This window comes from Arvicola amphibius, chromosome 12 (genome assembly GCF_903992535.2).
Source record: "Arvicola amphibius chromosome 12, mArvAmp1.2, whole genome shotgun sequence".
NCBI classification, from domain to species: Eukaryota; Metazoa; Chordata; class Mammalia; order Rodentia; family Cricetidae; genus Arvicola; species Arvicola amphibius.
The window spans coordinates 92637581-92665110 of NC_052058.2; the positions used below are offsets into that span (position 1 = coordinate 92637581).

Sequence of the window (27530 nt, forward strand, 5' to 3'; positions counted from 1 at the left end):
CCACGTCTCTGGTCTAGGTAACACAACTTGTCACCAGACCCTGGGCGTCTTCAACATGAGGGCATAAGACTTCCCTTCCCACCAGTAGGTGATTCTAAGTAGCTTCAGTCCCAGTGTGGCCACCTACAGAGCAGCTGTGTGCATCCAAACTTCTATGGCGAGAACCCCACCCTAAACCAAAGCATTCTTCACTTTGCTTATAAGGAATCCAACGCTAGAGGCGTGCCTGATGATACCAAAAGCCTTTCGTCATCTAGAGAAGGTCATCTTTTTGAAAAAAGGCTCAGTGGTTAGGAGTACTTGTTGCTCTTCCAGAAGACCCAAGTTTGGTTCCTATGTCTCCATGTCTGGCAGCTCACCTGAAACTCTGTCTCCAAGGAGGACTGCATGCCTCTGGCCTGCTGGTACCTGCACGCTTCTCCCTCAAATCACACATGCACACACACATTTTTACAAAATGACTTTTCATCTTGTTCTAACCTCAACCCAAAGTGTCTCCTTTGCGTTGCCTATGATGAAAACAGACATCAACTGTGGTCAGAGGGCATGAGGGTCAATGTTTGCATTTCAGGGTAAATCAATGGACTCCCACGATAAAGGAGACTCAGGGAATGCTGCACTTTCTGTAATTCATCCTGGAAGAGAAACAAGTGGGATGTCTACAGACACCACCCCGATATCTGAGTTCTCTTTACTTTCCAAGACTTGTCCCAAGCCTGTGTGATGGCAAAGACTTCCGACTAGAAGGGAGCTACAACCACCTACGAGACCAGCCTTTGGGCAAGTTGAGGAGGGAAGACCCACCCTGAATGTGGATGGCACTGCTCCAGGGACTGGGGTCTGAGACTGAATAAAAAGGAGAAAGCGAGCTGAGCATCAGCCTTCAGCTCTCTCTGCTTCCTGACTGTGGATGCCATACGACCAGCCGCCTCACCCTCCTGCTGCCATGCCTTGATGGACTGGACCCCTACACACACACACACACACACACACACACACACACTGTGAGCCCAAACAAACCCCTCCTCCCTTAAATTTCTTTTGTCAAGTATTTTGCCACAGAAACAAGAAAAACAATGCACAGAGAAAATGATAGCGTGGTGTAGGAGGTCCTTCTGTATTTGTGTTGCTTTCATTGGTTATTAAAGAAACTGCCTTGGCCTAGTTGATAGGGCAGCACTTAGGTAGGTGGATAGACAGAACAGAATGCTGGGAAGAAGGGCAGTGTGGCAGACACCATGAAGCTCCTGCCTGAGACTGACGCTGGTTAGAATCTTTCCCGGTACCTCGTGGTGACATACAGATTATTAGAAATGGATTGAATCAAGATGTGAGAGTTAGCCAATAAGAGGTTAGAACTAATGGGCCAGGCAGTGTTTAGATGAATACAGTTTCTGTGTGATTATTTCGGGGGTTAAGCTAGCCGGGTGGCCCGGAAGAAGAGTCACACAACAATAGCGACTTTTCATTTTATCTCCACAATGGCTCTAATGGATGCAGATGCAGGGAGACCTATGGCTGGGAGGGGCAGTCCTGGGGTTCAGCGCCAGAACCTCCTTTTACAATTCTACAGACAGCATCACGGTATAAATACTTCATTTTCTGTACCTTGTGAATAACGGCAGTAAACCATGCTTTCAGAGCAAAAGCATGTTCTACTATAGTCTAGAATGCACACAAGAAGACAGAAGTACACGCACATTCTACACTATTATACATAGATAAACCGTATCACTGCAGTTCTGCCAGGCGTATTTGTGGCTACAACTTTTTTTTGTTTGTTTTACTTGAGACGTGGTCTCAGGTAGCCCAGGTTAGCCTTGAACTCACTACGTAGCTGAGGATGACCTTGAACTTCTGATGCCCCTGCCTCCACCTCCAGAGCGCTGGGATGGCAGGAGTCTACCACCATGCCCAGTTTATGTTGTACTGGGGAGACCCAGGGCTTCCTGCATGCTATTCACGCACTCTGCCCACGGAGCTACATCCCAGCCTCTCCTGTCTTTTTAAAATATGAGTTCTTAGTAAATGAAACTGACTTTGCTTTCAATTGCACAAATCTCCAAGGCCCATTTTTCTCCTGGTAAGTCTTTTAAATGTCTCTAAGAATTTTAAGTTACACACACAATACACATTCCCAAAGCCATAACCCCAAGAGCAAGCCTGGGCTGCCTCCTCAGCCCTCACAGACAGTTAGTCACTAGGTCCCAGGGGTGTGAACTTCTTAAGACTCAGCAACCACCCCTCTCCTCTCCACCTTTAAGAGCTCAGGCCACATTGATATTTGCCATTAAACACATTTTTCTTTCCCCTAAATAAAAATGCTTTAATTGCTTTTCCTGTTATAACTGATGCATGTCCTCAGGGTAAAATTCTTTTTTCTTTAGTAACAGAGAAAGATATAAAGAAGAAAGTTATCTACGAGCTTATCACATAAAAATACCCCCATTGGTGGGCTTTCTTCACCCTCTTGTTCTATGGACACTTTTTTAGCTTCAAACTATGGATCCTGCTACTGGTTGTGTGTAGGTGTGTGTGTGGCCACACATACTCATGTTTTGTAACTATATATGCATATATGTGCAGGTAACCAAGCATATGTGTGTATGTGTGCATGTGTGCATGTGTGTTTGTATGTACATCAGAGGATGGATGCCCTTGGATATCATTTCTCGGGTTGCAGGTACACTTATAAAAAGATGTATTTATGATTTTCATGTACATGTGTGTTTGTCTCCACATAGGCATGCAGCACATGCATTTCTGGTGCACTCTGAAGATGGAAGAGGTTGTCAGAGCCCCTAGCATAGGAGTTACAGGCAGTTGTGAGCCATCATTTGGGTGCTGAGAACTAAACCTGGTTCCTCTGCAAGAGCAGGAAGTGTTTTTAACTTCTGAGTCACCTCTCCAGCTCTCAATTTATTTTCTGAGAGAGGGTCTCTTAGAGTTCACCAAGCCTTGCTGGCCAGCAAGTCCCGGGGCCCTCCAGTCTCTTCTTCCCCAGCCTGGGATTACAAATGCACACCACCTTGTGACCCCACCCCCACCCTGACAGAGTTTCTCGGTGTAGCCCCGGCTGTCCAAGAACTCACACTGTAGATCAGGCTGACTCCAAACTCAGAGATTCACCTGCCTCTGCCTCCCGAGTGCGCCACCACCAGACTTCGTGTGCCATTTGAACACAGGCTCCAGGGACTGAACTCAGGCCCTAACACTTATAAAGCAAGCACTTAACCAGCTGAGCCATTTTGCCAGCCCATAACCTGGATTTAAAAGCTGCACATAGACAGTGGCTATATTTTTCAAATTTTACCAAAGCTGATGCTCTTAAATGGTTATGATGCTCAGTTTGTTGAGAGAGGAGGCTGGGCACAGACAAGGGAAACAGTAATGTGCAGTGGAGCCGAAAGCACAAATGTCTGAGCTGTCCACAGAGGCACACCTGAGTGAACCGTAAGTGTCAAAAAGCACTTTAGGAGGAAATGAACTTGAGAAGAGAGCCCCTCCCGAAGGCCGAGCCTTGAGGTAGCTCTGACTTGTAAGTCCCTAAAGGAGCAAAAAAAGCCTTTTAACTTAAAGACTAAAAAGGCCGTTTGCATGGAAAATGGCCCCTCTGATTGTCCTTGGAGTAAAGCTGCGCACTGAAGTGCCCATCTTCAGTGAGAACGGACAGGCTCGCAAGGAGAGAAAAGCAGCTCGCTGTCTTTCTACAGTTTTCCTAATCCACGGGATCTTCTAAAACACGGCAGGCCCTGTGCTCAACAGCAGAAGGCAAATACAGTCCTGACGCCCTGCCCTCGATGAACATGGAGGGGTGGCTCTAGGTAGCCGATAGAGTAAGTCCTTTGTCATTTTTTTTTAAATGAATAACTCAAGTAAAATTTTATCCTTCTCAAAGATCTCTGACGCAGTTTGACAGCTGAGAGGTTTTGTCAGTTTAAAAAGACAACCTCACTAAACAAATTTCAGTACAACTTCTTAACATGTTCTAAATAAAGGGTGTTTTAAGATATACTAATGTAAGTTATTAATGTGTGTACTTGCAAGTTCTAAAGGTCTGAGGACAAGTGCAAGTTATCAAATTTCTCCTTCACACTGCCTTTCATAGTCTTAAAGATACTTTTCATTGTGTAAAAACATCTGTCACAGTCATTCTGATATAAACATGCTGCTGTTTATACAATGTATGTGTTTAAAACTTAGGTTTTCACAAACTCAAAAATTCTTGTGAGTTCAGGGAGTCGAACTGAAGGATTCACCTTAAACAGGTCAGAACAATTCCCTGGTCCTGAAATTTTTTTCTTCCTAAACTTAACTTTGTCCTCTGCTCTAGCAATACCTTGCTTGGTCCAAGAGACACCGGACAGTTCCACACCACAAATCCAGGATGGGAGTAAAGTGACCAGCTACGCCAAGGTGTGGCCAGCACCTAGCTTTTTCAGGCCCGCCAAGAAAGACTTTGATACCCACAAACAAGCAGGAAGAAGTCTTGAGACTCTGCCATACCAATCCCCTCAACCTGCCATGTCTAATTCCCTGCCTTTGTATTATAAGAGAAAGACAGAACGTTGTAATCTGCTGGCCTGGCCTGTCACCTGGGTACCCTGTCCCTTTAAGAGACAAGCCCTGCCTACTCCCAATCTACCCCTTTCCCTGCCTAAGGAAGCTGATCTCCTGCCTCTTCTCCAGAGCGATCTCTGCTCTCCCTCTGCCCTTCTCCCCTTCCTCGCTTTTCCCCTTCCCCTACCCTTCCACAACCCACTAAATAAACTCTAAGCTCAAGCTCTCTCTGCATGGCATATCTCTCTGTCTCTCACCTACCAAGGGGACTCACTGCTGGCCTCAGATCATCCCGTTTTATAAATGATAACACCCAGTTCTGAACCATTTCCTAACCCTTCCCTGATTTGTTGCACAAACCAAACACTGAACAGATATTACTCTTTGATTTTACGGAAATTCACTCAACAGATAATAACTACCACGCACTAAGTTCCATCAATGAACAAAATAGGTTAACCTCCAAGCTTTGCATAACCCAGATGACAGGAAGGGAAAAGAAACAAATGAAGAGGATAAATGCTGGGAGATCAACAGTTATGGAGGAAATGAGGCACGCAGGGGTGGGGAGAAAGGGATCTGCCCTTCCAAATGGGATCAGGGCACCGTTCACTGAAGGGTCAGCTGAGTTACAGATACAGCTGTGGTGGTGGAGCCAAACTCGGGGAAGAATGTTCCAGGAAATGTAACAGCTGCTGCAAAGGTCCTGGGGTAGAAGTGTGTCTGACGTAGTTGGAAAAAAAACATGAGGGAGGCCAGAGGGAAGTAAGGAGGAACCTTGGCAGAAGGTGAAGGAAGTCTTCCCTGTGGCTGGAGGCATCTAAGATGCTGGCTGGTTCACATCTAAGTCACTGCAGTGACTCAATAAACAAACGATAAATTGCACATCTGATTTCATTTAGGGAAGAAGGAAGGGCTCTGAGGCAGGGGTGGCAACAACAGAGCTGAGAAGTGACTTCAAAGGCTCTTGAGATGTTCGTAGGCTATGAAGATCAAACCCAAGCTGAAGCTTGTCTGAAGAAGGGTGAGGACAGTCTCACTCAGCGTTGCTGTTATTGCTACCTTAAGTCATATTCTCCAGGGAAAGATGGGGATTCAATTAGATAGAATGATCTTTCTATGCTGGCCAACATCTTCACAGGAACCAGATGAAACCGTGAATGACAGTGTGATGAGCTAATTAGAGCTATCCAAACAAGGAATGAGAAACAGCTCAAGTCATCAGTTCTGGGATTCTCTCTTTCTTTCATAGATGGCTCCATCAAATACCTTCTTTATTTCACTCTGTGTGGGTGATCTTTTACATTGTTTACAGAGGTATAACACACCTCGTTTGAGACTGAGAAGAAACGAGACTGCCTTCAGGAAATCACAGCAAGTGAATTCACCTTAGACAAAAGACTGGCTAACATTGAAACAATGATGAGACGGGGACAGTCTAAGAGACAACAAAACAACCCCCAAAACACAGAGCACAGAATGGATATTTAAATAGATTCTGACTAGTACTGGAAATATGGATAATGTTGAAGCTTTAAAAGAAATGTGGTTTATGAAGTAGAGAAAAGTTATGAGCGGGGACTGAGAAGATGGCTCAGCGGATAAAGAACAAATGGAAACGTGGACAGATCCTGCCTCAGTGAGCAAGGGTAGAGAGCTTCTGCAGAGGACTCCTGATTTGGGGCTAGCCAGGCTGTGGTGCACACCTTCAGTCCCAGCACTCAGGAGGCAGAGGCAGGCAGATCTCTGAGCTCAAGCCCAGCCTGGTCTACAGAGTAAGTTCCAGGATGCCCAGGGTTAGAAACCCTGTCTTAAAAAAACCAAAAAAACTGGGGCTGGAGAGATGGCTCAGTGGTTAAGAGCACTGCCTGCTTTTCCGGAAGACCTGGCTTCAATTCCCAGCACCCACATGGCAGCTCACAACTGACACCCTCACACAGACATACATGTGGGCAAAACACCAATGTACATAAAATACAAATAAATAAATAAAAAACAAAAAGAAAAAACCATCTTGGGCCTCCATATGCTGTGTATACACATGTTTGCCCACCCACATACATATGGGCAACCCACACATGTGAACATAATCCACACACAGGCCAAAATAAAAAATAATACAAACTTTAGTGTGAATAACTAAAAATACAAAATATAAAATATACATGGAGAAAATACGGCGATGATTTCAGTGTCAGTTTCTGTGGCTGTGATCAAACATCCTGAGCAAAAGCAGCATGGGAGGAAGGGTTTATTGGCTCTACACTTCCAGGTCACAGCCCATCACTTTGGGAACTCAAGGCAGAGTCCTGGTGTTTGCTAGTTTTTCTCTTCTCCCGGCCTAGGAAATAGCTCTAACCTGGGGGAGATGAGGGGTGGCCACTGAGCCCAAGGCTGGGAATACTTCACTACAAAGTCAGGATGTGAGCCCACAGACAAGAAGGAAGGCACCCCAAGCTCTGCGGGGAAGAAGAGCTGGTTCTGGAGACAGCAGGAAGGTGTTAGTGTCTAGCTTGGAAACCAACAAGCATGAAGACAGCATCTGAGGGGAAAATCTGTGGACAGGAGGAAGGACGCACTCATCAGCGTCTTTGACATACAACAAGCTATCACCTATGGCTGGAGAAGAAGCCAAGTGAGGAGAACGCTTGTTGGAAAAACACAAGGACCTGAGTTCAATTCCCAGCATCCATCAGGTGGAAGAAAAGGCCAGGTGTGGTTGTACACCCTTGTAATCCCAGAACGGGGAAGGCAGAGACAGGTGGATCCCTGGAGCTTGCTGGCCAGCCAGTGTAGCCAAACTAGTGAGTACCAAAAATAATAATAATAAAAAAAAAAAAAAAAAAAAAAAAAAAAAAAAACAAACGATTGAGAAAGACATCCCATGTCACGTCCTGGCCTCGACATATGCAGACATACTGATACAGACACACAAATCTACAAAGCCACCACTCATAGATTCAACCCGGGAAGCCTCAGTGTTATCCAGCCAGGCCACCTGTTCACCCTGGCAATCACTTCAGGGATCAGGTATAGCACGTACTGTGAACCCCAAAATGCCCAGCTACAAGCAGACTACACAAAGACGTCAATCCCACAAGCGCAAGCTGCAGTTTGGAGCAAACAACAAGGAAACCGTAGGCTTTTAGACGTGTAGGAAACTTCACCATCTGAATAAGCTAGGTTAGGTATAGCAGAAGTTTGTCAATAAGCAGTGTGCCATGAATATTCATTAAGTAAGTAACTACTCTAGGCTGGCCTGGCCTACTTCATTTCATATCTCCTAAAGACAGCGTTCCCACGTGTGAGCGTCTCTCCTTCCAAGATGACTCTCCGTACTGCATTCATGCCCAAACACTGCATCTCCCAAGACCATTGGCCTGAAGTCCCAATTCTATGTCTCCAACTTTAATTCTACTTCTGCAGTCTCTCTTTGTTTGTTATTGTTGTTATTGTGGTCAGCGTATAAAACCATCTCAGTGCACAAGAGCCTTGGTACAGTCTCAGACACTGGTGCATATTTATGTTACTTACTATTAATTAAATGAAACATTAATAATTGTCACATTAAAACCGACCAAAATGGGATGGGGTAGGTGATTTAGCTCAGTGGTAGAGTGCTTGCATTAGCAAGTACATGACCCTGGGTTTGGTCCTCAGGTCTAGGAAAAAATACAAAAAAAATTAAAAGGAGGAATGGGGCTATAGCTCTGTGGGTGGAGTACTTGCCTCATGTGCATGAAGCCTTGAGTTTCATCCCCAGCACTGTATGAACTGGGTATGATGGCTCATGCCTCTAATACCTGTAGCCCTAAGGTAGAAATGGGGAATCAGGAGTTCAAGGTCATCCTTGGCTACGCAGCGAGTTCAAGGCTACCCTTTTCTTCTTGTTCAAAGAAACAGTCTTCAATTATAGATTGCCAGAACAGACACAGCTCCCCAGCAATCTGGTCTTGTCACATGGGGAGGGAGGGAACCTCTTGACAAGGGTATTGGAGGTCACTGAAGTCAGGGTCTGTTGTCTATTGCGAAGCCCCCAGCCTCAGCTTGCCTTGACATGATCAATGTCTCACAAGGCCTCATTTCCCAACTTCCTTCTGTATTTCTTGTGCTGAAGACAGCCCTGGCCATGGAGAGTTCTCCATCAGCTTGTTACCTGATCGGTTTTAGCAGTAGCTGATGATGGCTGGACCTGCAATCTCATCAGGGGTTTGAAGATGCTCACTCCCTAATCCTTCTTCTGCCTGCCGTTTGCAGCTCTGCTTTCCTATTATTAACAGTTTCTTATCATCAACCATTTGATTATCTTCGAATATAATTTGCGCTAGAAAGGCGGAAGATCAAAGCCGGGCTCTTCCCCCTTCATTATTCAGAGGAATGAGTTGGTATCCTAGCAACTGCAAAGGTGACCCACGACATCTTCCTTGTTTGGCATATCATCCATATCTGGCTCATCAACCTGCCTTTTTTTTTAAAGGCAGGGTTTGATATATCTCATGCTAGCCTTGAGCTTACTGTGCAAGCCAAATGATTCTGATCTGCCATCCTTCTGCTCACACCTCCCGAGGGCAGGGATTAAAGTTGTACACCACCATGCCCAGCTTATGTGGTACACAGGATGGAACCCAGGAATTGTGCATATGAGCCAAGCATCCACTGACTGAGCTCCACCCCCAGCCCTACTGGCTACCTTTCATTTGTTTGGTTTTAATTCACTGCTGCTTGTTCTTTTGATGCTGTTTGGGGGAATCTTATTAACTGCTGATACCCAGCCCCCCGACTCGTGGTCCTTCCTGTCTCCCTTGCCTTCTCTACCTCACATCTGTAACCTGACTTATCCTAGGAGGAGGCTCTGCTGAATGGAAGAAGGTGTTTTGGAGAAAGCTGGTTTTCAAAGAAAGGCTTGTATACTCATGACTCCCATCAGGAGCTGCTGAACTTTTTTCAAAGTACAGATTGAAACATTTAATTTGTGTGTGTGGTGGGCTGTGAGGTGTATGTGTGGCGATGGTTGTGTGTGTGTATGTGTGTTGTGTGTGTGTGTGTGCATGTGCATGGAAGTCAGGAGAGGACCCTGCAATTGCCTTTCCTCGGGTACCATAGCTAAACTGGCTAGCCAGCAAGCCCCAACAGATGCACTTTTCTCTGCCTCCCCAGCACTGGGATTACAGCCCTTTGCCAACATGCCCAGCTTTCTACTTGTGTTATGGGGATCGAACTCCGGTCCCTCAGGCCTTGTATGGCAAATACTTTTACCCAACAGAGTCATCTCCCAGCCCAGTGTTTCCTTTTATGAGTTTCACTAATATGCTTTCCAAACTGAAGCTCACCCGAGATCTACACATCAATGCTGTAAATATGCCTTTCTTGTGTACAGATACCTCGGCTCCTCCACGTTTCTCTAACCGCCTCAAATAACCATGTAAACATTTCCTGCTACACTGTTTGCTTCCAGTGTCGTGGGTGGTTGGTAATGTTTTGCTCTGTGGGTTCTTTTCTTAAAAGGCATTCAAACCGTTGTCAACTTTCCCTCTGCTTTCTGCTGAATCCAGGAACCGTATCCCTCTCCCAGGTGAAGAGAAAGCACTTTCTGCGTCTGGCTTTCATTACATTATAAACAGAGAACTTCTTTCACTGGAAGGGACTCCTGCTTCTGAAAGCCTCCACCAGCAGAACTGAAGCAGGCTTGCAGGGTGCTGAATCCCAGTCTTCTACAGGAGAGCACGGCATCTCCTCTCCGGGGCGGGACTGCACCATGAGAGTGAACGAAAGCACAAGTTTACCTCGCCTGTCCTAACACAGGTCTCAGCTCAGTTTATTGGCCCGCAGTTCTTCTCAGGCTCAGAATTTCATAGCAAAGTCACACCCCAGGCAGATTCCAATCATGCCTTGCCATGCTGACAGCCATCTGTTACCTGGTGTGCCAAATATTAGTTTGTTCCCTGAACTGTGCCCCTGGGACAGGTGGCAATAACAGGACAATATAACTCCAATAATAATAATGTCTATCATACACCAGCATGCCTCTCACCAAACTCTCTGGGCTCAAGAACTTTTGAACAGGTAATTCTCCTCTCTCTCTCTCTCTCTCTCTCTCTCTCTCTCTCTCTCTCTCTCTCTCTCTCTCTCCTCCCCCCTCTCCCTCTCTGCATGTGTGTGCGAGTATGTGTATTTGTGCCTCTCTGTTTGTGGTGTGTGTGCGCACACACACACACACACACACAAGTATACATGTAGATGTCAGGAGACAATCTCTGACATCATTCCTTAGACACCATGCACTTTTTCTTTAAAGACTCAGTAAGCAAGGATGACTGCCCAGTGTTCTTCTAGGGTTCATTTATCTCCTCTTCCCCCACCCTGGGATTACAAGTGCACACCATCACACGTGGCTTTCCCCATGGGCCCCAGAGACCCACTTCAGGCCTTCACAAGCACTCTAGCAACTGAGCTATCTTCCCAGTCCATAACATGGTTTGAGTTTTAAAACTGCTACATCAGCATTCCTAATTCTGTTTTTCCCAGACCTGATGCCCAAGGGTTATTTATTAGTCTAATACATCACTGAAACATCTAGGGACCGAGCAGGGGATCATCTCTGGGCAGCTGTGTGTGTGTGTGTGTGTGTGTGTGTGTGTGTGTGTGTATGTATGTATGTATGTATGTATGTATGCTGTTCATGTGGAGGCAAGGTTTCTGTGAGGTTTCTTCCTCAGTTGTTCTCTATGTTCCATACTGAGGCAGTCTCTCTGATATGTCTACTCCAAAGCTCACTGACTTGGTTACAGTAGCTAGCTGGCTTGCCCTGGGAACCCCGTCTCCACCCACTGAGGGCTGGGAGTTGAGACATGCCACGCCACCACTCTTAGCTGGCATTTACAGATGTTCTGGAGGTCAGAACTCTGGTCCTCAAGCTTATACGGCAAGGGCTTTACCCACGGAGCCATCTCCCCAGCTCTGAGATTATTTTTCCTTTTAAAGATCTCATGCTCAAATAATGAAGATTGAATTAGTAGGCTGCCAGGGCAGGCCTCACTCCTCTTAAGAATGCAGCGGCCCCTTCACAGCATGGGTATGGTGCTGGGACATGCTTAGTGCCTGCTCATTCGAAGGTGATCTGCAGGCTTCTCCCACGTGGCTTCTACAGGTCATTTGTATTGCACACTCCTCTCTAGGACATTTCTAAGGCTTTTCGCACAATGTTCAGGTGTGCTTTCAATGCCAATTATAGAAAAGAAGGATCCAATTATCCCCAAGAAAAAAGTCCAACTTTTTCAGCTAAGCGTCCTGCGAATCACAACCCCAGATGGACGGCTGCCTAGTTAACCTCCGTAGGGGTTTTCAGTCGCTTCCTGAAAGACAGAGACCACATACGAATACTCACGGAACATGGTGTAAAACTGCTGCGGGTTCAGATTCCATTTTCCCCAGGGGGTCTTGTGGCCTTTCGACTGGGCATAGCTTGCATGGTTGAACTCAGGTTCTGTCCCAAAGGAATCGAGCACTCGGAGCATGCACCTGCAAGGAGAGCGTCGTGTGTCAAATTATAACTGCGACGCTAGCTGCTACGGCTCGCTCGAGAGAGGAGAGCAGCTGGACCAACACTTCAAAGTTAAGACTGCCACCGGAAAAGGAGTTTAGGCCTTATTTTCTCACTTCATTTTGTAAAGAAGGCCTCGGCCACCCCAGCAGATAGAACTGGCTAACCACAGAGAGTGTCTCAAGTACCAGTGAAATAAACGTTCATAAATGCTGCAAGGGGCCTGCAGGATTCACTACGGTGGACTTAGCACTCAGGTAGGACTGGGCACACAGAAGGTACCTAATCAATGTGATGAAAGGAACAAAGCATCATTATCTCTACAGTTCTTATTCTGCTCAGAACTTAGGGCATGCTTCAGGGCTCTGAGCCTCTGACAGCCTTTACGTCAATTAGTGAGATCGGTTGGCTTTAGATGATGCTAATAATACAGCTACAGGTATCTGTTTCATAGCAGACACAGCTACAGGTATCTGCTTCACACGGGAAATGTACTCTTTACATCAGTAGGCTGACAATATTTGAAGGCAGGGTCCTGGGGGTTAACTAGGTATAGATGCAGGCCCATGACACCTAAAGTAGCTTTAAAAGAAGATGACCAGAGACCCACGGCAGAACTTTGTGCAGTAGGATATGGCCCTCACTGGATTGGATGGGGGCCATTCCATCTTGGACTTTTTAGCTTCCAACAATGAGAAATAAATTCCGTTTTACAATAAACAAGTCTGGCTCCAGTATAATGTTGTAGTAACACAAAACAGACTTCAGTCTCATTTACGAGGCAGGGGTAAACCTTTACATATCCAACTATAATATAATATAACTTGATTGCTAGACCAGCAAAGAAATGATGCAGAACAATGGAGTCCCGTTGGTCTGCTCCACTGAGCCAAACCCGCTCCATCAGCTACCTTAGTGAAGCTGTGAGCTAAGAATTGGTTTTTAGTCTTTTGTGTACCTGGGTATGTGTTTGTATATGAGCACATGTGCAAAGGTGAGAACAAATGTGTGTGTGTGTGTAGGTCAGAGGTCGACTTTGGACTGTCATTACCCAGACACCATCTACCTTGGCTTCTTTTGAGACAAGATCCCTTGCTGACCTGGGATTTGCCACATAGGCTAAGCTGTCCAGCTAGGGAGCCCCAGGGATCTCCCTGTGTCTAATTCCCCAGCAATGGTATTGCAAGCGGGTACCGCCATACCCAGTTTTGTCACGTGGGCTCTGGGGCAGAACCCAGGTCCTGGAACACGACAGAACACTTGACTGACTGAGCTCTTTTCCCCATATGGCTTCACAGTCTCAATTTAAAAAAAAAAAAAACAAAAAAAAAAAAACACAACAGAGGAAAATTCTATGAAGCTTACATTCCTACAATGGAAAATCGAGTTTTATTGGAACCTGGCCACACTACTGTTGATACTCTGTCTGCAACTTGGTAACTGTCTTCAAGCCATGATGGCACAGAGGAGAAGCTGCAGTGGAGACTATACATGGTTACAAACTATTCACAAGCTGGCCTTTTATACAAAGGAAGCATAGGGGATAACTGGGAGAAAGGAATTAGAGAGCCGGCATTATTGATCCGGGCTGCACTGATTTAACTGATGATTTTCAAGCCATGTACATGCAGCTCGGAGCGCTGGTCAGTGGGATGGTTCTGTTTGCTCTTGTCTTCTCTCAGGACACTTCCGAGCAACTTCCATTAGGCCAATACACACCAAACTGAGTGAAAACTAAAGCCCACATTTAGGACAGATGGTGGCAACACTTTTAAGGACCCTTTCTTCCTTTTCTTATGACCAGGAAGCTATTCTAAATTTTCATAGACTTTCACACTGATGTAAGATTCTGAAAACAAAATAAAACCACTGAAGTCCAAATACCAGATCACATCCTCCAGGAAATACAACTGTCAACCGAGGTTTCTAGACGAGACAAAGACAACATGGAGGAAGGCCACGGCCACAGAGCGCACTGTGAGCTAACCTGGCGCAACGTCCTCACCTGGATTCTTAGGTGGCTTTCTTGCAGCTACTCTCATACATTGACAGGTCTCTCTTTTGGGGATGTGGGTGTTCATGTGTGTGCATGTTTACAAGTGTGCATGTATATGTGCATGCATGCATGGGGAAGCCAGAAGTCAAACTCTGGTGTCATTCCTCAGAAGCCACAAACTTGGCAGCAGAGGCAGGAGGGCTTCTTGTTCAAGGTCCTCCTTGGCTCCATCTTGGAACTACCTTATTCCTATGTTGTCAGTATTTATGCCACTGACTGGATACCTTCTGTGTATCTGAAACATCAGGACCCTTCTAACGATTTGAACATATATTTGCCCCAGTGCCCAAAGCAGCTGGACTTCCTCTAACAGAGACCTCACAGAATGTCAAATGACATTAGAACACTGTTGTCACCCGAGGCTACACTACAGGGAGAGAGAGATGCTCAGAAGCAAAGGGTCTACTTTCTAGCTGGGAGTCTGGTGTAAAAGCTGGCAGGCTGTGAACCATTTGTATCTCACATTCTTTTTTTTTTTTTTTTTTTTTTTTGTTTTGTTTTTGTTTTTCGAGACAGGGTTTCCCTGCAGTTTGTAGAGCCTGTCCTGGAACTAGCTCTTGTAGACCAGGCTGGTCTCGAATTCACGGAGATCCGCCTGCCTCTGCCTCCCGAGTGCTGGGATTAAAGGCGTGCGCCACCACCGCCCGGCTTGTATCTCACATTCTTGCACGTCTTCAACACTCAGTAAAGGACTCCTATGGGGCAGAAGGGTAGTGAGCTCTGTAGACCATGTTAGGATACTCTAGAGAACCAGTAGCATGACAGCATATCAGAAGCAAGTGTTTAATCGAATGTCCTAGGCTCTTATGCAAATTAGAAAGAATTTATAAGTATTCTTCCAAGGTCAACAGACCTAACGGGTTTGTTGCTCACTGGAAGGTCTGATGACACCGCACTATAGAACACAGTTCCCCTTACCTGTCATCAAGTAAGATGACCACAGTCTGACAGCTTCTTTTGTGTGCATGTGTGTATTACACATGTGTGTGCATGTTCCTACATATGAGTACCTGTGTAGCTATACACAGATGTGTATGGGTTTGTGTGTATACCTGTATGTGATGTGTGTGTATGCACGTAAACCAGAGGTTCCTTGGTAGCTCTCCATCTTATTTTCTGAGACTGGGTCTCTCACTGAGTTTAGAACTCACTGAGTTGGCTGGAGTATTTAACTGAGAGCTCCAGGAGCCTCCTGTCTCCACTTCCCCATGCTGGGACTGCAAATATGCACCATTCTACAGGCCTTCTCTGTCGATACAGGGATCCAAACTCGGGTCCTCATGTTGCACGGCCTGCGCTTTGCCAGCTGAGCCATCACTTCGGCAGCCCTCTCTCCTTTTGCTTTTTGGGATACGGTTTCACCTCGCCTAGGCTGTCCTCAAACATCTAAGTGCTCAAGGATGCCCAAGCTTCTGCTCCTCCTATCTTTACCCCCTGAGTGCTGGGATTACAGGGAGGCACTCCATACCTGGTTTTAGGATCCTGGGATTATACCCAAGACTTCATTTACAACAGGCAAGTGGAATACAAATGGAACTCTAACCCTAGACATAACTTTTCATATGTAAAGGGAAAGAAGTAGGCAAGAAAATTCTAAAAAGTCATGTGATAAAACTGTAGCTTTGCCATAAAACAAAGACCAAGGGCTAAAGCTCCAAGAGACCCCCTGCTGCCTCCTGCTCATTCAGACCTTTACTAAAGAAGGAAAACACTATGCACACCCATAAACCCCAGAGGTGGAGCGTTTCCACACAGTAAGCATCAAATACCAATCAACAGTGACCATTTTAATAACGACATGGCCTTTCTTAATTGACCCAAACACCACCACTGAGAATATTTTTCCATCTAAAGAGCCCTTCTTAATAACAAGGATATGAGAGTCTACGGAGGTCTGGATTACCCAGTTTTCTCTGCATGTTTTCCAGATATCTACCATTCATAAAATGACAGAAAGGAACAACCCTGACTTTCTTCCCTTAAGATTATCACACACAGACACACACACACAGACACACACACACACACACACACACACACACAAACCTGTTTATAATATGGCTTATTAACCAAGAAGAAAAATTAGTTATTTCTATACAACTGAAAAAGTCATAGCTTGTGATCTGTGAAGAACAAAACCAAACTAATAATAGACAAAATACGGTATCAAAGACAGGGTGACAGGGTGGAGTGCTGGAGCCGAGGAGATGGATGGTACATATATATATATATATATATAATATATATATATATATATATGAGAGAGAGAGAGAGAGAGAGAGAGAGAGAGAGAGAGAGAGAGAGAGAGAAGGCAGAGTCGGGGTATCACCATGTAATCACCAAAGGAGTAACATGCCAATACTGATAAGCCACAGCTTTGTGGTGATACACAGAGTAGTAGAAATGGGTTAATTTAAGACATAAGAGCTAGCTAGGAATATGCTAGAGCCATTGGCCAAGCAGTGTTGTAATTAATATAGTTTCAGTGTGATTATTTGGGTATGGGCAGCCAGGAATAAAAGAGAAACCTCCACCTACAACAGTGTTTCTGAAGAATGTCATCAAAGGTTGTTCTCTGCCCTCCATATGCATGCACACCTATACACATGTATATATGAACATGTACATGCATATACATATGATCAAAAGAAAAAACTAACAAAAGGACAAAGCATTATCCTGGTCCAAACTTTCCTAAACGTAAAAAGAATGGTACTCTCTCGAGGAAATGAAACTAACACAGAATGTAAGAACAACATTCTCAAAAGTCAATACAATCATCACAGTCAATCAACATAGTACAATCAACATCGTCAACATAGCAGCCATTCCAAATAATCAACACAATGAACAGTCAGCAGAGTCAGTCAGCCAGCACAGTCAATAGTCAACACAGTCAACAAAGTTGCCACAGTCAACAGTCATTCCACAATCATTCCACATAACCAGGAGCCAGCACAGTCAACAATGTCAGCCTAGTCTATACAGTCAACAGTCCACAGAGCACAGTCAACAGTCATTCAATAATCATTCAATATAACCAGCAGCCATCACAGTCAACAAAGACGGCATAGTCTACACAGTCAACACAGTCTACACAGCAAGTCAGCAGTCATTCAATGATCATTATAGAACAGCCAGCACAGCCAACAAAGTTGGCATAGTCTACACAGTCTACAAAGCACAGTCAACAGTCATTACACAATCATTATAGAACAGCCAGCACAGTCAACAAAGTCAGCAGAATCTACACAGTCAACACAGTCTACACAATGCAGGCAGCAGTCATTCAATGAACAGCCAGCACCATCAGCCACCATAGTAAACAGTTATTTAACACAGATAACACAGTCAACAGTCATTAAAGTCACTCAATATAGTCAACACAGTTACACAGTCATTCAAAACAGTAACATAGTCAACACAGAACACTTGGACTCTTAGTACAGTCTCTCCACCATCAGCCTCTTTGCTATAAATATTTCATCACCCAAAGAGAAAATCATTGCTGTTGGGAGTAATGTTTGAGAGAGACTATTGTAGATAATGGACATTACTAGACCTTGAATTTTTGAGAAAATTTTTTGCATTTTTACTTCTCATTTTTGTCTGAGTCATAAAGGACTTCCAGTCTGAAATAATCTTGGGGGTTTAAAGTTAAAAATACTGAATGTAACTAACAAGACGATAAAGGCCTACGTTGGGATATTTATGAATTGGATAAGTTAGAGTACGTGATGGTTCATCTTGATTGACAGCTTGATTGAACTTTAAGAAATGCCAAGGAGACTAGACAAGCAAACCTCTATGTGTGTCTGTGAGCGTATCTCCAAAGATGATTAACTAAGGGGAAGGTCTACCCTGAATACAGGAAGCACCATCTTTTGGGCTGGGGTTCCTGGTGGAATACAGAATGCGCAGGCAAGGCATTCTCCCTCTCTCTGCTTCCTGACTGCTATGATGTGAGCTGCTCTGTCACACTGTCCACACCACAACAGACTGAAGCCTTTGAAACCATGGGCCAAAATAAAACCTTCCTTCCTATAAGGTATCTTGCTCAGGTATTTGGTCAAAGTGACAAAGTTAACACAGAAGACCATATTAAAAATGTTTCTACCCATTAGTCACAATTAAGGAACACATGGAAAGGGTGCTGGGATGTAGCTTGCATAGCATGAATGAATCCGTGGGTTCCATTCTGTCCCTGATAACATCTGTGTGCAGCTGCAGAAACCATAAGAGAGCCTGCCTCCTCAAGGTGGAAGAGGAGATCCAAGTCTCAAAGGCGGTCCTCTGACTGCCACATACATGCTGTGGCATGCACATACACATATTCAGACAAACACGAATGCATGTACACAATAAACAAACAAATAAACAAAAAAGTCACTATTTGACTAAATGCATGAGATTCTCTTAGGTACACAAAGAGAGGAATGCTAGGTATTGGGGAAGATAAATGGGAAGCTGCTAGATATGTTTTGTTTTGCTTTTTTTCTTTTTTCTTATTTTTTAAGTCAAGGTTTTACTCTGTAGCTTTGGCTGTCCCAGAACTCACTATGTAGGACAGGTTGGCCTTGAACTCACAGATATCTGCCTGCCTCTGCATTCTGAGTGCTGGAATTAAATGCATGTGCCACTATGTCTGATTGGGCACCTGTTTTCTATTCTTAGAACATCAATAGAAATAAGGAACAGTCTCAGGAAGCAGTCAGTGGAAACAACCTGAATTTCATTAGGAATGAAAAGTATACTCCAGACAGTTCAAAAGATAAAACTTAATCACCCTTTAAGAACAAACAAACAAACAAACAAACAAGCAAAACCAGATACAATTCTTGTTAGGGGAAAAGGGTCTTAGCATGTAGTACTTACTGGTAATGAACCCAGGATGGTCCTAGAGTTTTCTTAAATTGAGCAAGTCCCACAATATCGATATAAATAAGCTCGACGATCCTGTCTCCTACAGTGGGACAGCCAGACCGGTTTCCAACAACCTTCTTCATAATCCTGGAGTGGGGCAAACAGGGACAAAAAGAAAAGACATCAGACACTTGACAATACTAACCCAGGCAAATGTGAGAGGATCACACATACCTCAAGTCCCTATCAGAGATAGTGGGTTTATGCTCCACTCCTGTCTCAACTCTCCAGAGTCCTCATTCTGACTGAGGGAAATTAGATGCTGGTATACAAACACAACCTGTGAGGTTAGCAACCTGTGTGACCTGTCTCTACTGTGGAGCAGACATTGAGCATTACCATGAGATAGCTAACCTGATTCATCTCTCTGAATCTCTCCTCCTATCGTCCTCCAGGATAGGGAGAGGGGATTGAATAGTGATGTGCAGATACTTCCCCAAATTCAAACAGTCTCTCTTAGAAAGAGACTCTTTAAAACTCAGGAAAGACAACTTACAAGGTCTAGGAAGTAAACGAGACTCAAAAGTCCCAGGAAGCTCCTGGACCAGGATCCGCAGGACCCGCCCGAGGTTATAGAAGCTGTAGCAATGGCTTAGGAGAGAAGACTCTCTGGTCAGTACATCTGCCTGCACAGCATGCAGGGAGCTTGAGGGCTGCAACTTAATGAGCTGCTACCCATGCTGGGGTGGGCATTTTGGCGATGCAGCTGCCTTTGAGTCACCAAGTTCCTTCTAGGTAACCCCTCATCCACAATCCTGTTAAGTAACCCAAATAAATTCACTGGCTTACTAAGCTGGTGTTGGGTGGAATCATTTCGTTGGTCTTTTGTTGGGGCCTGATGAATATGTCCCCCGAAAAAGTCACACAACGAACACAAACGCTATGACATTCTCTCCCTTTCGTTTGTACTCCCTAAACACCTCAGCTCCCAGTCCTCAGCTTGAGTAACTCCCCATACATTTTTGCATTGTTGTGAGTGACTCATGATAGACCCTGCGGCTTAGACATTCTCCAGCCACGGACCCAGCCTCTCTACCCTGACATCCAAACCGCCCTTGTGCTAACAGATGACAACACGCGCACTGCTCTGTGAACCTGATTAGTCGGAATAAGTCCAAGGTGTAGGCGCCATGTACCCAGACACCAGGCGCCACCTCTGACCCTTCTTCCTGCTCACACCCCACAGCCACACTTGACCATTTACAAAAGTCCCACTTTTGAATGACAGGGAATACAAGCTGCTCCATAGTTCCTTATACTTCCTGCTTCAGGCCCCTTCTGGGCTTCCAAAAAAAAAAAAAAAAAAAGTTAAACTCTACTGAACTGATTTCTTCTGAAGAACCGGAAAACTTTCCATGAAAGGCTGGATAATAAACACTCTTCATATTCACCTCGGCCACTGTGGGGTGGAAGCAGCCATGAGTTAAGTAATAGTAATAATGGGTGTGACTCTGCAACCAGACAATGTTGGGAAAACCAGGCAGAAGGCTGGCTTTGGGCTGCTGATGACGGCTTATACCTGGGGCCACCTTGGTCACTGGTTCTCAACCTTGTCTGAACAGTAGAACTACCTACAGTGCAACACAGAATATTTAGACCATGACATTTTCAAATCTTGTGACTTAATCACCCTGGGAATGTCCTGTTCCAGGATTTTAAGGAGATTCCCAAATCTCTTGGAAAGTGAAATTAAAAAAAAAAAATCCCCAAGCAAACCTAATGAGCGGCAAAGAGCTGGGGATTATTTCTCTGTGTTGCTTCTGTAATTCTCATTTTCAGTAAAGCACATCTAGGGGCTGTGGATGTTGCTCAGCGGGCAAAGCGCTTGCCTAGAACTCATGAAGCCCTTTGCCCCATTCCTAGCACCAGATAAACTGGGTGTGGTGGTGCAATCCTGTCATACTGTCCAGGAGGCAGGGGCAGGAGGGTCAGAAGTTCAAGATCATCCTCGATGGCAAGTTTGAGACGAGTCTGGATTACTTGTCTCAATGGCCCCTGCCTCCAGAAAAATTGTACATATGGCCCTCATCCCAATATTCACAAAGATCGATATTGACTTGTCATTGACCATAGAGGGAGTCTCTGCAATAGTCACACCTAACATCTTTCCTAAGCTCCATTCTCACACCTGATTGATGACTCGGTCCGCCATTTGCTCATCCGCCTACTCCACTCACGCCCACGTTCCTTCTCTCATTCCTTCTGTAGCCAGAGACCATGTGTGAGAGCCAGGAACACAGTGATGAGATTCCGTTCTCAGGATCCCTGTACTTACAGCCTAGCATCCACACCTCAATTTGCATTAATAGAATTGTAATTAGTATGATTATTATCTAATGCACCAGTTCTGATTGTCCAAAGATTGACAGCTGAGGAACAACATGCCGGTCACTTTTCCGGCCCCATTTTGCATCCCAGCCCTCAAAAGGCAGAGTGGCTGCAAATAGGAAGGCAACGGGAGGCAGTCTGGTAAAGAAAGAGGAGAACTACTTGAGGTACAAAGGGCAACTTTGTACTCAGAGTTCATCCAACTCTGAAGGAGAAAGGGAGGGCTGTTGCAAAAAGCCTGCAGAAGTCCATTCCAGGGTCAGATCCAGGCACCTACATGCTACTCCTGAAACCTCAGGCGGGCTCATGTTCAGTCTGAGGCTCAGGTTCCTTAGCTCTAAGACACAAAAGGCAAAGCATCTACTTCCAGGTGCTGAAATTTAAACACAATACAATATATGGGAAGCTGAGATGCTTCCTCAGTAAAGCTCCTGCTTCTAGACAATACAATATACGGCTGACAAGAAGCTTCCTCGGGTAAAGCTCCTGCTTCTATACAACACAATATACAGCTGCCAAGATGCTTCTTTGGGTTAAAAGCTCTTGCTTCTATATAATACAATATATGGCTGCCAAGATGCTTCCTGGGCAAAAGCTCCTGCTTCTTTCTGTCACTGGAACCCACAGTGGAAGAAGAGAACTAACTTTCTGAATGCTTTCCTCTGACCTCCACATATGCCCACATGCTCACACACACAGTCATAAACAACACTAAACTTAAGACCAAGAGGTGCTTAGTATGAACACACAGTAAGTGGCTCACTATAGATCTAATAGCTACCATTAGTGCTGGGGTGGGGCTGAGCTGGTACAAAACCTGCCTGGCATGCATAAAGCCTTGGGTTCCACTCTCACTGCCATATAAACCGGACACAGAGGTGCACAACCCTGGGGAGGTGAAGGCAGAGATCAGAAATTCAAGGTCATCTTTAATTATATATATTGAGTTTGAGGCCATCCTAGGCTACACAGACCTAATCTCGACATAAAAAATAGCACCAACCAACACTATGGCTGTCATAATTCCTGGTATTTCTGCTGTACTCAAACATTTATCGTGGTGCCTGGCATCTGGAAAGCAATGAGAGGACTGCTAAGATTATCTTCAGACAGGATTGCTTTCAACTCAATATACTGTCAACAAACTTGGTGTGTAAATAATACAGTAGAAGCAGGGTTGAACATGCATTGTTCTCTGCTATCTCTACGGTGGCCTCCCAAGGGCTGGCACAGCGACATGACAACTTGCATGCTGGGTCAGAAGTCTCTGCTGGCAGTTTTCTGGGGGCTGTGGAGACCCCAGTTTTTCTGTTCGGCCAGCTGTATCAACTGAAAAGGCGCTGAGAGAGGAGTGAGAACTGAGTGCAAACCTCAGTAGGACGGAAGACTCGGAAGAGCAGACTGATGCTGGAAGTTAGCTAACTGAGAAAGGATTGAATTCGGGCTTTCGGGAAATCCATTTTACTCCTATTAAATTATAAACAGGAACTGGCCCTGTTTTGAGTTTTAGAAAGCTTGATGCTGAGCAGGGAGTAGCATGGATGTTGGCAAGAGGCAGGGAATTAGGCAAGTCAATAGAGTCTTTGCGCTGCAGATGTTGGAAACACCTGGAATAGCAAAGAATAAACGCCTTCGCTTGAGTTTTCCTGGCGTTCATTCATGAAGCCCCGGAGCCAGCAGCCAATGAAAACATATTATCCTTTTCGTAGTGTATATATTAAGCTCCTGAAAATAATCTTCTTATCGCCTGTTTAGCGAATTATCACTCTCATTTTCCCCCACGAGAAATCGCGCCCTAATAGAGGAGCTTTACGAGTTTACTGTTTCGTTTTTGTATTCTGATTTTCAAATTGAAAAAGTAATTTCCTTACTCCTTGAGCTCAGCCAGCGAAGCTGAGATCCGGATGTCATGGCCCAGTAGGTAAAGAGATGTAATTAAGTCACTCCACTGAACTAGTTCACCAAGAGGGCCACCGCTGAACGCCGTCTCTGCAATCTTGAAGCCAGATTCCTTGGTCAGGAGCCCCAGGTGAACAAGGATCTGGAAAACAAAAGAGGAAATGCATACTGAGTTCTGTAGCCACGTTCAAAATCCGTGCACACCATAAAGCAGTCAGCCAGTTAAAGGAACCAATGAAGTCTGAGCAAGGGGTATGCCACCTTTCTACGAGGTATAAAAAAAGCAAGGGAATAATTTTTCCCCGTTTCAGACAAATGCTAAAACCATGAACTGCCCTTGTGGCACCAAGACTGTGAGCTACAGATTACCCTGATTTTTAAAAATAAAATATATGGCTTGGTCAGCCAGCAAAGAGTCTAATGAACAAACACGAAGACTGGAGTTCGAATCCCTAAAGCCCAGGTACAAAAGCTGGGTGTGGTGGTGCACACTTGTAAAGCCAGTGCAGAGGAGATGGAACAGACTAGATAGTACCGGAACTTCCTGTGTTTGTTTCTCCTGTGTCAGGATTACAAGCATGTACCACTACACCTGGCTTTTTATGTGGGATCTGAGCAGTGAACTCAGATTATATGCCTGTGTGGCCGGGCTCTCCCAGCCCAGCAAGCCTGTTGCTTAAACATACTCTAATTAGGATTCATGAGGCTTGTTTGGTTTTTAAACATAAAACCATGGAAATAAGCATATTTAATGTGTTTCAGTGAACTTTGGTCTCTACCTATCCAGCTGACCCAGTCTGGCCAAGGGAGTCTGCTGCAGCTGGTATCTCTACTCTCTGGCCAGAATCGTAGGAGCTTTTGGTAGCTTTTCTATTCTGGGGTATAAGATGTTCTAAGCTCATCAAGTGCAATTTCTGTGTCAGACCTTAATGAGCCATTTTCCCAAGAACCATTTATCCTACCTAGTGGAAACAGCATTTAGAGATCAAAGGCTAGTTCTCAAGGGACTCTACTTAATTGCTATTTGGAGCCTTCTCCACTAGCTCTAGCTAGGAACTTCACTTTTCCTCGAAGATAAAATAAACTACGGGTTCTTCCTGGTAGTGCCACTCCAAACCCAAGGCTAGAGATAATACCTCCGGATACGATCACCCATCTTTTACCAGCTATTTGCTTTGTCCTGCAAGGAAAATTCTACTCCACGAAGGCAGGCACCCAGTAAGTCATTTTCTACACTGTAATGTTCACAATGGCTCTAGAATAAGATTATCAATACTTTGGCATATGACAAGATACAAGTGTTAAATTATCCTCGAAGCTCGCTGTGCTCACTTTACCGTGTTCTACAGAAATAGTGAGCAGCCCTCCACGGTGTGCTTCCCCCAAACTGGAAATATGCAGTCAATCCAGCTGTTTCATTTTCCTTAAGATTTTCAGGTATGAGGAGTTTTTTTTTTTCTGTTTTTAAAATTTAAAATAGATTTTCCCCCAAACAATATATTGATTATGGTTCCCCTTCCCTAACTCCCCTCATTCCCTCTCTACTCCCCCACCCATCCAAGTCCATGCCTTTCCTTTCTTTCTCTCATTAAAATATAAACATGCATTGAAAAAAATATAATAATACAAAAAATAATTCAGAATAGCAAACAAACAGAAAAAGGAGGGAGGGGTATGGCTCTTTTAAACTAATTTTTTTTTCTTATTATATAAATGGTTGCAGTGTTAAGTCACCAAGCATAAAGTGCTGAGAGAACTCTGGTTTCCACTCCGGCTACACCCACTCCATCCTATCCCCCTCCCTTCTCTGACCGCTCAATTATTTTCTTGCTGTGGAAAAATATGTATAGCATAACATAGTGGCCACCATTTTAATGCACATGGTTCAAAAGCAGTGTCCTCCCCTGGGTATCTCATTTCTGAAGCTGGAAGAGTTCCAAAACTTAAGTTTAAGTCATAGTGGATAAGATCTTTCCTGTGTCGTGTGTGCGGGGGTGGGAGGGTTGCCTGTGGGAGTGTGTGATGAAGATGGCTACATACCAATGTATTCCTTATGCTTTTGGACCACGTGCATTAAAATGTTTACACATGTTAGGCTATGCTAGAAACACTTTTCTATAGTAAGAAAAATAAATGGTGAAAAAAAAGGAAGAGAGGGAGGGAAGGAAGGAAAGGAGAGGATGTAACAGGTATGGAAACCATTGCCCGCCCCAACTTTGTGTCTGTGATGACTACCACCTCTCAGTCACCATCCACCTTGTGTGTGTGCGCGCGTGTGTGCATGTGTGTGCGTGAAGAAGTGGATGTAACAGGTATGGAAACCATGGCCCAGCCCTTCTCTCAGTCACAATCTATCTTGTTTTGTGTGTGTGCGTGTGTGTGAGGGTGTGTGTGAAGATGTGTATATCTGTGTACACATTCACAGAGCACAGAGGAAGACATCGAGCGTGAGGAAAGAAAATCTCAGACTGGGGTGAGGAGACGCTGAGCTGATCTCCTCTGATGGAATGTCACTTGACACATGACATCGCTCTTCATCTTGTTTCCAAGCAAAGTCAAACTTTAAGAGGAAGCTGCCATATAAAGGAACCGAATTAAGAAACCCACTTTCTTCCGTTTTCTCTTTTCAAGGTTTTGTTTCTCTGCCAGAGACTTGATAGCTTGGATCCACGCATCAGCCATTCTCCGGATCCGAAGTCTCATCCACCGGAACTCCTCGTGCTTCTTCATCATGCTATACAGAATGTTAAAATCCGTACGGATTTCCGCCTAGGGAAAAGAGAAAGAAACGGAATAAAATGAGCAGAAGATTAAATAAAATGCTAGGATGGAAAGTGATTTTCATGATAGGGCTTTTTAAACCTGAGAGTCAATTAAATCCAGGATTTCAGAAATCAACCTTGACTCTCTGCATGGCCCTTGCTTAAGAGTACTGAGGGTGGGGGTGGGGGTGGGGCAATGAGATGGCTCAGCAGGTAAAGGCCAAACAGCTTGGCAATCTGAGTTCAATCCCCAGGACCCTCCTGTGGAAGAGACAGAACTGACTCGCACGCTGTCCTCTGACCTCCAATGCTCACTGTGGCTCACACATGCCCATACACATGCATGCACAAATAAAATAAATGTGATTGAAAAACTTTAAGAAGAAGGGGGACTGAAAATTGAAACAAAGCCCTGACTGCAGATGTGTTACAAGGGACATCACTGAAAACATTAGAGATTGAGAAAGTATCATGATCACCGTGAAGCCTGCGCTACACTGAAATGTAGTTTTCACAATGGATCTACCCGATGTACCTTCAAATCCTCTGTGCCAAAACTTATCTGTGTCCTGGAGCCTCTTTCTAGGCAGCTGACCACCAGGAAAAACTATCAGCTCCAACAGGCCAGCCAACACTGTGCGGGTTCCCAGAGAGCCTCTCCTCCCGGGGTAAGATGGGAAAAAATGATCATTTTCTAGTTTTGTTCTGGGCCAAACCAACAACACTGGGTTTTTCTAAGGAATTTTAAAAGCTAGGGATAGGGTTTGTTTCTACCGTGGCTGAGTACAGTTTAAGGTTCAGAGCAGAATAATTTAAGGTCCAGGAAGACTAGTTTTCCTGCTCCTCTGGATACTGTAGCTGGACGCTGCCTCTGATTAGAAGATGAGAGAAACATCGTATCCGTCAAGCATACCAAATCCATCTCTCAGCCGTCTTCATGGCCCATTCTTAGCGTATGTCTCCCTCCTTGACCCACAGTCTCCCATGGTCTACACTTGAGTTCACAAACCCTGGCCATAGAGCGGTCCTCCTAGCTGCCTGTGTGTGTACAGGCCACTTTAGTGGAACACAGCCCCACCCTTCATTACATATTAATTACCCATGGCTGCTGTCTGCGTTAGGACTACGGAACTGAGTAGGCGTGAGATTAAAGCTCCAGCAAAGACAAAAACACTATCTGGAGTTTTACGTTTTTCTTGTTTACTACATTTTTACTTATTTGGAGTGTGTGTGCATGTGTGAACTTGTGAGCACATGCGTGCACACCCACGCTCAAGTGTGTGTATAAGTCAGAAGACAACCTGCAGCAACTGGTCTGTATCATGTGGGTCCTAGGGAATGAAACTCAAGCCTTCAGACTTGGCAGTAGGCGCCTTTGCTTGCTGAGACATCTCACCAGCTCTATTACTTTAGTACATGATGGGGTGTCAGGTAGCCTAAGCTGGTCTTGAACTCTCTATGT

At 44.9% G+C, this 27530-nt stretch overlaps 1 protein-coding gene across 2 annotated transcripts in view; it reads right to left on the reverse strand.

Moving 5' to 3' along the window:
* Mgat5 (alpha-1,6-mannosylglycoprotein 6-beta-N-acetylglucosaminyltransferase) overlaps nucleotides 1-27530 on the reverse strand; it is a 294834-nt gene that overhangs the window by 79018 nt on the left and 188286 nt on the right. For both annotated transcript variants that reach the window (XM_038349993.2, XM_038349992.2), the window contains exons 7-10: nucleotides 25914-26075; nucleotides 23279-23448; nucleotides 19032-19166; nucleotides 11945-12078 (exon numbers count right to left, since the gene is read on the reverse strand). In XM_038349993.2, coding sequence (XP_038205921.1) covers nucleotides 11945-12078; nucleotides 19032-19166; nucleotides 23279-23448; nucleotides 25914-26075 — 601 coding nt within the window. The remainder of the gene's footprint in view (nucleotides 1-11944; nucleotides 12079-19031; nucleotides 19167-23278; nucleotides 23449-25913; nucleotides 26076-27530) is intronic.